Genomic DNA, 13,438 nt, shown 5'->3' with positions numbered 1-13,438 from the left:
TGTGTCCATGCAGCTGTAGTCTGTCAGTGTGTGCATGAATGACCGTCTTCGCCTGTACTCTGTGCTGGGCTCTGTAGCGGAAGACTTGCAGGAGGGGGCTTAGCAGACGGGTGGGCTCTCTGGGTGTCATTATGTAGCAGTCCTTCCCATCTGGAGAGGGGTGGGCGCCTGAATGCTGCTGTGTCTGGACAGTGAGTCTATTCCTGGATTCTTTGCCCTCTATGAACAAGTCCATCAGTTCCTTATCCTCTTATTTCAGCCCTCCGCTTCTAGGATCTTCTCAACCCAGGGATGGAACCCAGGTCTCCCGCGTTGCAGGCGGATTCTTTACCAGCTGAGCCACCAGGGAAGCCCTCAGCTTCTAGGATTCTTTCATTTCTTCCCATAGAGGTCAGAGAGGTGGCACAGTGCGTGTAGGGTGGCACCTCAGTTCAGGGCTGTCAGGATTCACTTATTCATTAGCTGTCTATCTCCTCACCTCCTCCTACCCCACCAGACCCCTCCTTTTTTTTTAATAGATATATTTATTTATTTGGCTGCACCGAGTCTTAACTGCAACACGTGGGATGTGGGATCTAGTTCCCTAGCAGGGATTGGACCTGGGGCCCCTGCAATGGGAGTGCAGTCTTAGCTGCTGGCCCACTAGGGACGTCCCCCACCCCTCCATTTCCGAAGGGAGGCAGGAAGAGAGTGTAAAATCTGTCCTCTGATCTTCAGGAGGAAATTTGTCTCTGGAATGATTCTGACAGGTGGGAGAAATAGGTAAAGAGGCTTCATCACTGAATAGAAGTGATTGTGATGGCTGAGTGGGTGGGGACAGCTGGGGAGGCATGGGTAAGGGTATTATTTCTGGCCAGGTGACTTGCCAGGAGAAAGAAATCCAGTACAATTTAGCACCTGTTGTTTGGCACTCACAGCATGCCCAGCAGTGTAGGTAGCCTTGAAAATACCCAGCAGAACAATGTTTCTGCTCTTAAGGAGTTCAGAAGGCCCATCGGGGGAGGAGGAGGAGAGTGGTGGAGGCAAAGCTAGAAGGGTGGGTGGAAACCAGGGTCAGACCTCAGATTCCAGCGGAGGTTTCCTGTTTAGCTGCACCATGGATTCAGCGTTCACGTGTCCATACTGTGGGATGAGACTAGGGATGGAACATGAGTGAAATAAATGGATGTGCTCTCCACCCCCGCCAAAACAAAATCCTGACATGCAAACAGATACTACGCACTCTTAACAGCGCTGGCATGCATACACACAGCTGTGTTCTCTAAGGAGCAGGAGATGGTTTTCAGGAAAAATTGGCAGATAAAGTTTCTTAAGTATAATGTGCAAGGAGGAATAGTTTGTTTAAATAAAAGGGAGGTTGGAGGCCTGAGAATTAAGGTAATGAGTGAACTCATCTGATCAGGGACTGCAGTTGTAAAGTGACTGCAAGTCGAGTTACTTGTGGCATGACTGAGTCTAGAGACTGGATTTCTTCTCTTCAGACATTTGAAGCAACAAACTGCTCCGCACTAGATTCTTTTTTTTTTTTTTTTTTTTCCGCACTAGATTCTAAGCTCCAAGAGGCAGGGGCCACATCTGCCCTGGTGATTGCTCACAGAAAGTTACTGAGACCAAGATCCAAGGCCCGGCAAAGGCTGGGCACTGGAGGAACTTGAGTGATACTTGAATGATGAATTGCTCCATACCAGCTAGGGCTGAGGGGGAAAAAAACCAGGTGTTATGACTTCTCCCAGAATAGATGGATAAAATGATAGCAAATAACTGGAAGGAAAGACAGCCCCAACTGCTTGGATTAAAGCTTCCGGACCAGAATGCAGAGGTCTCATGCTATCTCTTATTTAAAAAAAATTTTTTTTTTGAAAAACAAAACCAAAAAACCCAAACATTTTTGGATGTGTGGGATTTCTCTAGTTGCGGTGAGTGGGGGCTGCTCTTCACTGTGGTGTGTGGGCTTCTGATTGCAGTGGCTTCTCTTGTGGTGAAGCATGGGTTCTAGGTGCCAGGGCTTAGCTGCTTTGAGGCATGTAGGATCTTCTCAGACCAGGGGTGGAACCCAAGTGCCCAGCTTTGGCAGACAGATTCTTTACCACTGAGCCACCAGAGAAGTCCAGCCATCTCCTATTTTAATGTCTTGGTTTTGGAGCCAAGAGGAGCAGGGATCTGTACTCTTGGGATTCTTGTAGAATCTGATCACATCAAATCCTCAAGCCCTCTGAATCCCCTCAAATCGCCCACAAAGCCATACAACAACCCGCCATCGCAGCTGAACACTTCCCCTTCCATTTGGCCTTCCCACCCTAGGCACACTTTTCTCTCACACCTCCCCTCTCCTGACTTCCCTAGGGACTGAGTATCTGGGACTGAGACTTGTTCACTGGGGCTGTGGGATCAGGGCCCCAGGAGGGTTCCCTCTTAAGGGTGATGACAGGTAGGACAGACAGGCAGAAAACATAATTTGAAGTATTTTTGTTTTTTTATATACAGAATACAGGAAAGTTTCTGTAAAGTCTAAAACATTACAATTACTATGTACATCGGTACTAGTTGTGGGGGTAGGGGGAGAGGAGGGAGCCAGGGGTGGGAGGAAGAGAAGTGGCAAGAGAACAAAAAAAGGAGACAAAACAGGTTTACGACAAAAACGTTTTTGCTACAATAGACAATTTGAAGAAAACGCTCTACCACATGTAGTACTGTACACAGTTTTTAAAAACATTGAAAAAATGTCATCACTAGATGTATTTACACAAAATCCAAATACACTTTTCCTTATTTGAAATAAAATAAGATGGACAGCCAGAAAAAGAATTCATTTCTCATTTGTCCATAATACACAGTAGCTACCTGTAGTGCAACCGCTGCAGAAAGGGAAAATAACCTGGAGGGTGGGAACCATGGAAGGAGGGTGGGTACGATCTTTATATTAAATAAAACAATGATATTGTATAGATTTTGCTGTATGAAAACTGTATTTTTTTCTTTTAATATAAAACTATTGTCACTGCCACAAAATAGAACAAGTTTCTGATTATTTTACAACGGCGGGCGAGGGGGAGGGAGCAGGAGGTGGGTGGGGAACGGTTTTGTGTCGGAGGTGTCCAGACCATCGGCCTTCCCCTCCCTGCCCACGCTGTTCCTCAGCTCGGTCTGCCGCTTTCCCATGAAATGTTGAGTACAAATATATGTGCAAATGCCCCCTAGAACTTGAGAAAAGAAAAGGATTTTTAAAAAACAGTCAAAAGGTTTCTTCATTTCATGCAAAGATTGTAGTCGAAGGGTTTCCGGTAGAGTATAGAAAAAAAAAACCCGGGCTTGGTTTGTGTACATTTTTGCATTGCAGGAGTCTTGGGTGGGGTGGACGGGCGGGTGACGGGGTGGCCGCCAGTCCTAGGGAACGGAGTTGGAGCGCAGCACGGGGCCCTGGTGGGGCTTGAGAGAGAGCTTCTCGGCCAAGACCCCATCTTGCAGCAGGCCGGCATCGCCTTTGGGCTGTTTGGTCGCAAACTCAGTGATGCTGAAGACAAACTGCAGGCACCCCAGCTTGATGTAGCTGCCGTGGTGCAGCAAGGCCGTGCCCTCCCAGCCGGCCCCACTGCCCCCAATCAAGCTCGAGCTGCTGGCTTTGCAGTTGCAGGGTCTCCGCTGCGGCCCCTGGGCCTGGGAGCTCATCATGGCTGCCTCTTCACTTGGCTCTTCATCTTGTTTCTGGTGCCGGCGGCGCCCTGGGAGAGAGGGGGAAGGTCACAGGAGGGGAGGAACAGTGAGCAGCCAAGCCCCACCTGGGCCGCCAGCCAGGGTGGGGGCCCTGCACCTCCCCACTCTAAAACACTGTGTGACTTGGGGTGAGGGGAGCTCAGAAAGGAGGGGTGGAGTCTGAGGCTCCCAAGGTAGGTGTATATACCCAGGGGGGTGCACAGCACGTGCTTCTCCATGGCCTTTCCGGGGCCCACAAGCAAGGAGAACCTGGCCAACAGGACCAGGAAAGCTAGCGACAACAGGTCATGGCAGCGAGCCACAGCCACCCTGACTGAGGCATCAGAGAAAGTGTCCAAAAGGGCAGGTTCCGTGGCCACAGGCCTCTGCTCCAACTTACTGATGACACTCTGCACTTTGGCAACAATACTGCTTGGGGGGGTTGGCGGGGTCTTCTCAGAGAAGTCACATGAATACAGCACATTGTCCACCGTTGTCCCGTGCTCACTGTAGTTTAACAGCTCATAATGTTTGGTATTCTGAGGAGGAGGAGGGAAGATAAGATGTGTGGTCTGCTGCGTGGGGCCTGGGGCTAAGGGGAGAGAGGACACATGGAGAAGGCTGTGCTGCTCTACCGGGGAGCTCCCTCCTTCCTTCCCCATCACGCCTCGCTGCCCTGCCCCTTCCAAAGGGCTCAAGACTCATGTCCTCAAGAAAGCTTTCTTTCCTACCCTCCCAGTACTCTGCCTCCTTAGCATGGGCTCCTGGTGAAATGACATTCACTGGCACGTGGTGATGCTGCTAAAACCCACAGGGACATGCCTGGAAGGCTTGGTTCCTTCTGTTGGTCCCCCCGCCCCCCAGCTTAGGGTGCCTCCTCCCTCCCTGGGCCTGCTGACCCACCTCAGGAGAAATGGGGGCCCTGCTCCCCAGGATGGATGCCCTTCACACTAAGACTCTTCTCTTCTGGGAATGCCAGGGAGGGAAGAGAAGGAGAGGACCCCATCCCCTTCCCCTCACCCAGGGCACTGAACAAAACCCCAGTGCTGGGAGAGGCCTCAGGTTGGCAGAGCTCTCTGTCACCCCTCACCTCATCGTAGAATATGCAGGCGTGTTTTCCGGACACGTAGTTACAGTGACCATAGTTTGTAAGGCACACGTCCATGTCAGCTCCTGTGAGGGGCAGAGGGTGGAGGAGGGGAAAGGAAATGAAGAACACACTGTGAGGTGGATGTGCGGGGGAGCTGAGAGGGGTGGGAGTTAGCTTCTGGGCAGGAACTTAAGGGACAGGTAAGCTCAGGGCCCTCTCCTTGTATTTTTGAAGAAAAACTGCTATCTTTTCCAATCCCTGTAAAAGAACAAATGTCCCTGCCAGCTCATGTGCTTCAGAATATGGGCTGCTGCCCAGAGGGGTGCTGGGAGTGATCTCCATGTGAACACAACCTGGGGTGCATGGTCCAGAAATTGCATCACCTGAGAGAAAAGGGGCCTTTCCAGGCTAAGGGCTTGCCTGTCCCTCTGGCAAGATGCAGGGCTAAGTATGGGTTACACAGGTGTCAGCCCCATCACGTCTTCAAAGGTCTCCAGGGAGACAGCATATGCCCTCTGCGCAGGTCTTTCCTGCGCTGCTGAGATGCTCACTGAGCAGCAGTCAGGGCTGCCTTCCGGGCTGTCTGGGCCACACGGGCCACAAGGCCTGAAGCGGGAAGGTGGCAGCTGACAGTCCCTTTTCTCAGCCCCTCCTGTTCAGACATCTGCTGGGTTAAACCAGTCCACCCTGGAAAGGGCGTCCCTCCCTTTCTCGCCTCAGGGGGTCAGGGTGTCCATCTTCAGGGCTGGAGAGGGTCAATGCCCCTCCCACCTGGCTTACCTGTCCCGATGTAGAGGGTTCGATAGCACATGTTCACAGCGCCTCCCAACCCTAAGAGGGGGTAGAACACAGCTCGGGCCTGTACTTCCCTTCTCTGCACTGCAAGGCAAACACAGGGATGTAACTGTTCAGGAACAGAACCTGGGGCCCAAACACACATCAAGAGAAGCTGGACCTTTGGTCATGGAGAAAACAACCCCACAGGCTGAGTCATCTTTCCAAACTCACACCTCACACGAAGCCTGCTGCAGGGTGTGGCTCTCTCCCCACTTAACAGTGTTTCCCACGTTGGGGAGTAAAAAGGACCATCTCTCAAGAGGACCCTGAAATTCAAGGATGATAGTACTTGAAGCACAAGGGCTGCTGGTTGGTTGGTTTATCAGGAATATACTAACTGATCTTATAAGGGAGGCTGTGCAAAAACCCCAGAAGGCACAAACCAATGTTCCTCTAATTTTGAATATGAATCACCCAGGGATCTTGTTAAAATGTGGGTTCTGATTCCGTAGGTCTGAGGTGGGGCCTGAGCTCTGCTAACAAGCTCTTAGGAGATGCTGATGCTCACGGTCTGAGGATCCTGCTTCTAAACAGCGAGGTTTTTACTGGCTAACGCTCTAAGGGCTGTCCTAAGCAGAGTTAGCCTTTTGGAAAATCCTTCCAGCTCAAATACTGAGAAGCAAATGAGCAGAAAGCATATCACATATACCCAAAGGCACTCCTAACTGCTTTCTGTGTCTCACAAGGGATGAGTTACAGCAGACTCTCCTGAGTCTGATCTGAAAGTGGTGGTCACCATCTTGTTTCTGCTTTTGAGAAAAGAAACTGTGGTGTTATTATTAAGCCCAGTAAAGGCCTGCATGGAGGACTGAGATTCTCCGTGGGGGGGAGATGGCTGTTCACAGGCAGAGGGTGGCCCAAGCGGGGGGGCGTGGGCATGCGCACCTTCCGTGTGCTGCCCTCCAGAAGCCAGCGGATGCGCCCCGACACTGCCCGGTGAGGCTTGGACCCGGGAGGGGAAAAGCTGATGTATTCTCTGCAAGGCCAGAAACTTGATCAGCTTCTCGTCCAGCATATTTATCTCGATTTCTATTAACCAAAGAGAAAGATTAAAAAGCAGCTGAGGAGGAAATGGAATGTGGAAGTAGGTGAGGGTCGGAGAGCCAATATTTCAGCATTCCTAATATCCAGCCAAGTGATTTTTCTCAAATGACTCAGAGTACAAAGTGGTACCAGGGCCTGGAGCCGAGTATCTCACTGGCCCTTCTGCAATGAGGCTGCAGGCAGCCTGGGCAGATGCCCCCTGCAGTGGGGAAGCGGAACATTAGGTACAGTGGTTCCAGAAAGTGCAGCTTGCCTACCTGGGCTGAGCGGAACCCCCGATGTCTGGTACTGAGGCCTGGACTCTCTAACCCCCCGCTCAGAGATCAAGGTTGGCTCCCGTTCTCCCTGACTTCGGGGGTTCCTCACAGATGAGGTCCCTCCTTTGGAAGCAAGGCTCTTCCTGGTTTTATTCAAGTCCAAGTGATCTGCCTAAAGTGACTTTCTTGTCTTCTCACTGGTTTAGCTTGGCTCTGCGCTCCCTTTGTCCCTGTTTATGTGTATACCCGCGTGTACGAGGAAGAACTGGGAGAAGGGACTTTCTTTCCTACAGTCCTCCCGCCTCCCCGCCCCCTGAGACCAAGCCCCCTTCTGCCCCTCTGCAACGAGCTGAATGCTGCACAGCGGCAGTGGCTCACTCACTCACCTCCATTGACATCCATGAATGCTCGAAGTGAGTTGGTGAGGTCCACCATGGCAGTAGAGTTGGCTGGGAAAGAGGGTACGGTTAAAGCGCTTCCTATGGATAACGTGCCGGGGCTGACCTTGCCATCTGGGGACGGAGCAGGAAGACTGTTACTTACGTTGCCTGAGGGAAACCCACCGGTCCAATCCCCCACTGCTGAGACAGGCCTGGATTTCGGGCCCAAGGTGATGTTCCCTTCTTGATCCTCACCCCATAGGCTCTGGAACTCCTAGAGCTAAAAACGTGTGGTGAGGAAGGGCAGGTGGAACGACAACACACCCGGGCACGCGGGAGTCCCCAGAGCACGAGAATGAGGACATCTACTGCTCGGGGGGACGTGGTGGGACAGCTTCGTCCTCTGGGCCGCGACTACCTCCTGGCTGCCTCTGCTCACTCAAGCAGGTGGTGCCTGCCCCTGCAGCTCCTGTGTCCTGAAGTGGACTCACAGGTGCCGAAGCTAGCCAGGCTGGTATTCAGAGATAAACAGGAAGAGAGCCTGAGAGTAGGGGCCATCCTGGGACCAGGGGCCCCCATGCAGAGAAGTCACAGTCACCTGGTCACCGAGACTCCCAGCTGACTAGGAGGCCAGTTCAGTTCAGACAGGAGAGACCACAGGGGGTTCCAGCAGCATCTGAAACCTGGTTCAGATGCTGGGGTCAGCAACCGTGAGGTCCTGAATGCTGACGGGGCACAGCTGAAAGAGCGGGTCTACACCTTGCCCAGGACGCATTATGGGACTGCCTTGTAGAATGTGGCCCAAGCACAAGCCTTTGGGCCAGAGCAACCTCTGCGGGTACCCCACTCTGCCTACTCTGGAAGGCAGTGCTGTTTTCTGGCCCTGCTTTCCCTGACACAGCAATTTCTTCAAACGAGCTGTCTCTGAGATTCTGGAACGGGGTGGATCATCAAACACCGAGGTCATCAACATAAGACTTAAGACTGACCACAGCAGGTCCCAGGAGCCGGCTGCTCTCTTCTAAGGTGACGGAACAAAAAGCCTGGACAGCGTGGGAGGGGAGAGTCAGGAGACCCAGGCTCCAGTTCCACTCCTGCACTGACTCGGTAGGTTACCTTAAGGAAATCACTTTCAGAGCCTAAAGGTCCCGCCTCTAAATTAGGGATAAGTTAACAGACACCTTGTCTTCTATCATAGAAACAGGGGGAAGGACAATTAATACAGAGATCAAAGTCCTCTGGAACATTTACAGGGATACAAGCGTTGTTTGAACCTTAAGAGTTATTTGCCAGGAAGAGCATGAAAGGCTGAGCCGCACTCACCTGACGATGGCGCTGGTGAGCAGAATCGTTGGTTGGCTCCTGTGGCCAAGATACCATCACCTGCAGCTTGGGGGGGAGTGAGCACCCGGGTGGCATTTGGGGGTGAGCCCAGTGGCCTTGAATCTGTCAACGGAGGTCCTATCTGGGATTGGACAGTCTTTCTTTGCAAAGTGCTGGTGTTCTCGATGCTGGCACAAGAGCTGGGAACGGAAGGGGGTAGGCTTGGGACAAGACCCACACTCCTCTGGGGGCAAGAGCTGGGGCCAGTGGCATTCTCTGTCTTCACAATGATGCCGACGGTGTGGTTCTGAAGCCCCCCAGCCGCTGGTGGCGTGAGGGGCCGGGGCCAGCCTTGCCGGTGTGAGAGGCCTGGTAGGGGGGTGTTGGCGCCTGGAAGTCGCCGGGGGTCCGTGGAATCAGTGGGGCTGCTGTAGAGGTGTGGGCCATTGGCTTTCACCTCTGTGTTCACCGGCCCGTTGGCAGTCCCACAGGGGGCTTTCTTGGATTTTTCCGCACAAGAGCTGCAGCTGATGTCCTCTAGGGTGGGGGGTTGGTGGGGTGGAGAGCAACTCAGGGAATTCTGGGTGCTAAGCCCTGAGGGGCAGGACAAGGGGTAGTGGGAAGGTGGAGGTGCCTTGTCAGCTGTTTGCAGGGAGGTGGTGATTGAGCTGTCAGTCACAATAACAGGCTTAATATCAGCCTTCTCTGTCTGTTCAGAGTCCCAATGCGAAGGCATCTGCTTAGCAGATAAATGTTTCAATATGCTGCACTGGAGCGCAACAACACTACAGAGCCACTGCAACGGAAGGAGAGGAGAGGAGAGGAGGGTGAGAGGCCTGGGAGGCGCTGGTCCTTCCTGCCACAGCGGCCAGGGCTACCGCAGAGCCGACAAGCACTGTTTCCAAGGTCCCATCGCGAATGCCCAGAGAGGGTGTGCTTGACTCCTGAGAGGACTCCATCTCCATTCCCAAGCAAGGCTTGTCGGTACACACTCGGCAGGCAACACCCTGGTCAGCAGGGCTGGGGGTTCCCGTTCTGACTCTGCCCCTAAGGCTCACCTCGTCACCAACATCCAGCAAGGACCCAAGCTCCTGCTGTGTGTCCAGCAATGCCACCTAACTTCTCTAGGTCTACTCATCTCTTTCTGCAAGACGGACGTGCCCGTCTCGCAGCACCCTGGGGACTGGTGGAGAGAAGCAGACCAGTTGACTCTGTAGTTCTCTTACTTGCCTCAGGATCTGAGCCAGAGGGTCTCTCTGGAACGGTCAACTCAGGGGGCAGGGCAGTGGCAGCGGGGGTGGGGGCTCAGGGTGGGGGAGGGTGGGGTGGCAGAAGATGGGGATGAGAGTGACTTCAGTGACAGCCGCAGTGAGGTGGAAGGATGATGGGGTCTGGAGTCCCGGCCCTGCCTTCACTCACCTCTTGCTGCTCTGCCTGGGTGGCTAAGTGCTCAGAGTTCACAAGGTGCGTCTGTGATTCCTCAGGGATCCCATTACAGATCAGCTCCCCGTCCCGAATGGCCGCGGGTGCAATGAGAGGGGGTGGGAACTGGTACTGAGATTTGATGGCATCGGGAACCTGTTCAGGACAGAGAGAGGGAGGAAGGAGAGGGTGACAGAGCCAACACACCCGGTGGGCTCTGCGCTGGCCTTGCTCGTCTGTGGTGCCGATGCCTGAGGGGAACCATCCACTCTGGGGTCCACTGAGGACGAGGACGCACAGTGGGCGGCTGCGGCTCTGTATCTCCATCTCTGTGACTCTGACACACACACAAGTCTGAGAAGCCACAGCACTAGAAAAAGCAGCCACGTATCCTACTCTTCTTCATCAAGGTCCAAGGCCTGCAGAAACCAGGCCTTCCTGTCTGCTGCCTTCTGTTTTGGCCTAAAAAGTGTAAGAGAGACACTGGACAGGGCTTTAGAGTGGTAGTCTAGGCTCTTACTGATCAGTATCTCATCTGGGAGGTGAGTGAGTAGTATCTGAGAGAGAAAAAGTTAAATAAGGCCACATTCACTGTGGAAATGCTCAGCGTGAGGCCTGCCTGGTGATAAGCACTCAATGCCAGTTGTCTTCATCCATTCACTCATGACTCATGAAACAATTAAAGGCCTCTTTGCTGCACAAAGACGGACAACACACTCTGAATCACAACACGTGTGAATGGAAGCGTCACACAAGCCAAGAGTCATTCATACATTCAGCCAGCGTTTACTGAGTACCTCCTGAGTCTGTGCACCACGCCAAGTCCTAGAGATCCAGAGATGAACAAAATTTAAGCCTTGCCCCTAAAGAAGCTCACAGCCTGGTGGGAGATGAACCCAGAAACATTACAATACAATGTAATGGGTCCTAGAAAGAGAGGATGTCTAAGGAGCTACCAAAAAAAAAAAAAAAAAAAAAAGAGTGTGCTTACTTTCATCTGGGGGCCAGAAGCTCAGGACTAGGGAGGATTTTGTAGGAGGGCAGTATTATCTGTCAAGACTGAAAGCTGAGGAGGAACTTCTAGGCAGATGAAGGGGTAACTACAGCTGGGGGAGGTGGACTTGGAAAATGTGTGAGAACTAACAGATTTGGTGACCAAGTCCTTACGGAGATTAAGGGAAGAAGAGCTGAATTCTGATTTGAGGGACTGGGTAGAGATTTCAGTCATTCACTGAACCAGGAAATACAAGAAGAGGAAGAGCACATTTGGAGGCAAAAGACTCTTGGTCTTTTGCAGGATGAGCAGGCAGGAATGAATCTAGTTATCAGCAGAAAGGCAAGGAACATGGAATGGAGAACTGTCACGTTAACAGTGGTGGCCAGTGCTATGGACTTGTCTGAGGGCATCCAGGAATGGGGCAGTAGCTAGATTAAGGTTGCCCCTGAGAAAGAGGGACCCCCCGCCCCCCAACAAAGATATGAAGGTCTCGGCTGATTTTGCCTGCATTGCTGCATGTCAAGAATGAAGGCCAATGTTCCAGAACAGGGCTAGAGCAGTTCTCTGCCGTGGTCCTCTGGTGCTGCAGGCCCCATTTCTCTCTTACGCTAAGAACAAAATGCTTCTCAGGCGACTCATACCCTTGGGTTGTCCTCAAGAATAGGGACACATTTCAAAAGGGGGAGGGGCATCAGGATTCTATCAAGGCCCCCTGACCTGTTCACTTCAGTAGCCAGGCTTTCTTTCAGATCCATCCGGTCAATCACACAGCCCAGACTTACTCTTAGATGTCTAAGTAAGGTCTGAGGCATGCCATCTTCAATGTGCAAATACATTCTACACCTGACTGCAAATACCTTTATTTAATTTTGGAAAACTGGTATTCCCACCAAAGCATAAATATTTACGGTTAAGAGTTTGTTACACAATTTTCAACAGTCAACATTTAGCTAGCGCTGATACCCAATGGAAGTGATGGAAGTGGTGTGAGTGATAACATTAAGTGTGGCTGCCACCAAGTGGTCACATTTGAGAACTGTTGGTTTCCCTTGGTAGAGGGGACTGCAGGATTATTTCAAAAGAGAAAAATCAAGTTTATATACACGGGTATATAGTGTTATGTTCTCTAAGTTAAATGAATGAGACTGATCAGTTTAGGAGAGACAGCCTCAGTACTACCAAATGCTTTTCAAAGAAGGAAATACTCCTGTCCATCTCCGTGGACACAGGTTAGCAGCTGTCAGACGCATACAAATGTTGATTATACCAACACCACAATTTTTTTGAGTATTGATGATATATTAACAGTAGCCCCCCAAAGTGGATTGTCCCTCACTTTTTGTAAGGGCTTCAGCTTAATCAACCCCTTAAACACTTCCCCCCTCACCAGACAGCTTTGAGAAAGGGGCCACCTAACAGAAACAGAATGAGTGCCAGGAGTGAGGATGGTAACAGCAGAGCATACCAAAAGTCTGGTGGGAGGGGCTGAAGGCTGCTGATCCTCAAGAGAACTAGAAAACTGGCTAAGTCTGAAGGCCTCCCTGCGGGTTTCCTGACCACCATAAATTGATGGTTGCATTTGTCACCTGCCATTGAGCTTCAGTCTTCCCCTCTGTAATGGGGACCCTGACCCTGTCTACCCAGAAAGGTGGGCAGAGACCACCATCCTGCTTGCGCTGGGTTGTGACTCACCTTCAAGCTTCTTCTTTTGACCGACTGGAGCACGCGGCGGTTGGGAGGGTGCTTCTTATGGATTCGGTTCAGGAAGTCCACTTTGACGACGTGCTGTGAAATGGTGTCCTGGAAACGGTCAAACACCTGGCACCGATTGCTCAGCGTCATGTTCTTCTGGTTCAGCTGGGGACAGAGCAGACACATTCCTGCTATGAAGCTCAGATGCATCACCCTCCCAATTATCGCTATGTTAAAAAAAAAAAAAAAGGCACCCTCGGCCCATTGGGCTCCTTTTGTCAGGAGCTGGTATGTCAACACTCCTGTCAGAGGGCCAGGGGATGTGGCCAGTCTAGTTCCCACTCCCTAGAGAGGCCCGAAGGGGACAAGACACAGGGAGTCAAGACAAGACACAGGGAGTCAGCCTGGAGGGCCCTTCCAAACTCAGCCTCTGACAGTCCTCTTCCCAGTGCACAGGTTTCAGAGCAGGCGCAGGCCTTGGCCCTAGAGCGCTCCAGACTCCTTTCCTAGCAAGGGCCTCTCTCCCACCAGAAGCAGGACTGTTTCCCGTGTGGGAGCTTGGCTGACAGGTGAGACCAACACCAGAATCCTGCCCTCTTCCTCCTCCATGGCACCAGGAAGCATTCATGAACCCACCTGGGTACCAGAGCCTTTTTCTACAGCAGGCAGAAAGCCTTGGCCTGCTCTCAAGAGGCCAAAGGGAGGG

General features: G+C 52.1%; 1 protein-coding gene across 4 annotated transcripts in view; it reads right to left on the bottom strand.

The window, feature by feature from the left end:
- Positions 1-2,454: 2,454 nt before the first annotated feature.
- The window catches only part of PHF12 (PHD finger protein 12), a 39,033-nt gene continuing 28,049 nt past the window's right edge, over positions 2,455-13,438 (bottom strand). For 3 of the 4 annotated variants that reach the window (XM_065908865.1, XM_065908867.1, XM_065908866.1), the window contains 9 exons: positions 12,733-12,897; positions 10,041-10,199; positions 8,622-9,417; positions 7,305-7,430; positions 6,503-6,646; positions 5,561-5,659; positions 4,781-4,863; positions 4,091-4,229; positions 2,455-3,719 (listed from right to left, as the gene is read on the bottom strand). In XM_065908865.1, the coding sequence (XP_065764937.1) occupies positions 3,385-3,719; positions 4,091-4,229; positions 4,781-4,863; positions 5,561-5,659; positions 6,503-6,646; positions 7,305-7,430; positions 8,622-9,417; positions 10,041-10,199; positions 12,733-12,897 (2,046 nt within the window). In that variant the 3' untranslated portion in view covers positions 2,455-3,384. The other variant, XM_065908868.1, reaches the window with a different exon arrangement.

The sequence above is a fragment of the Muntiacus reevesi genome, chromosome 18 (assembly GCF_963930625.1).
Source record: "Muntiacus reevesi chromosome 18, mMunRee1.1, whole genome shotgun sequence".
In the NCBI taxonomy this organism is placed as follows: Eukaryota; Metazoa; Chordata; class Mammalia; order Artiodactyla; family Cervidae; genus Muntiacus; species Muntiacus reevesi.
This window is presented reverse-complemented; position numbering and strand designations above follow the sequence as displayed.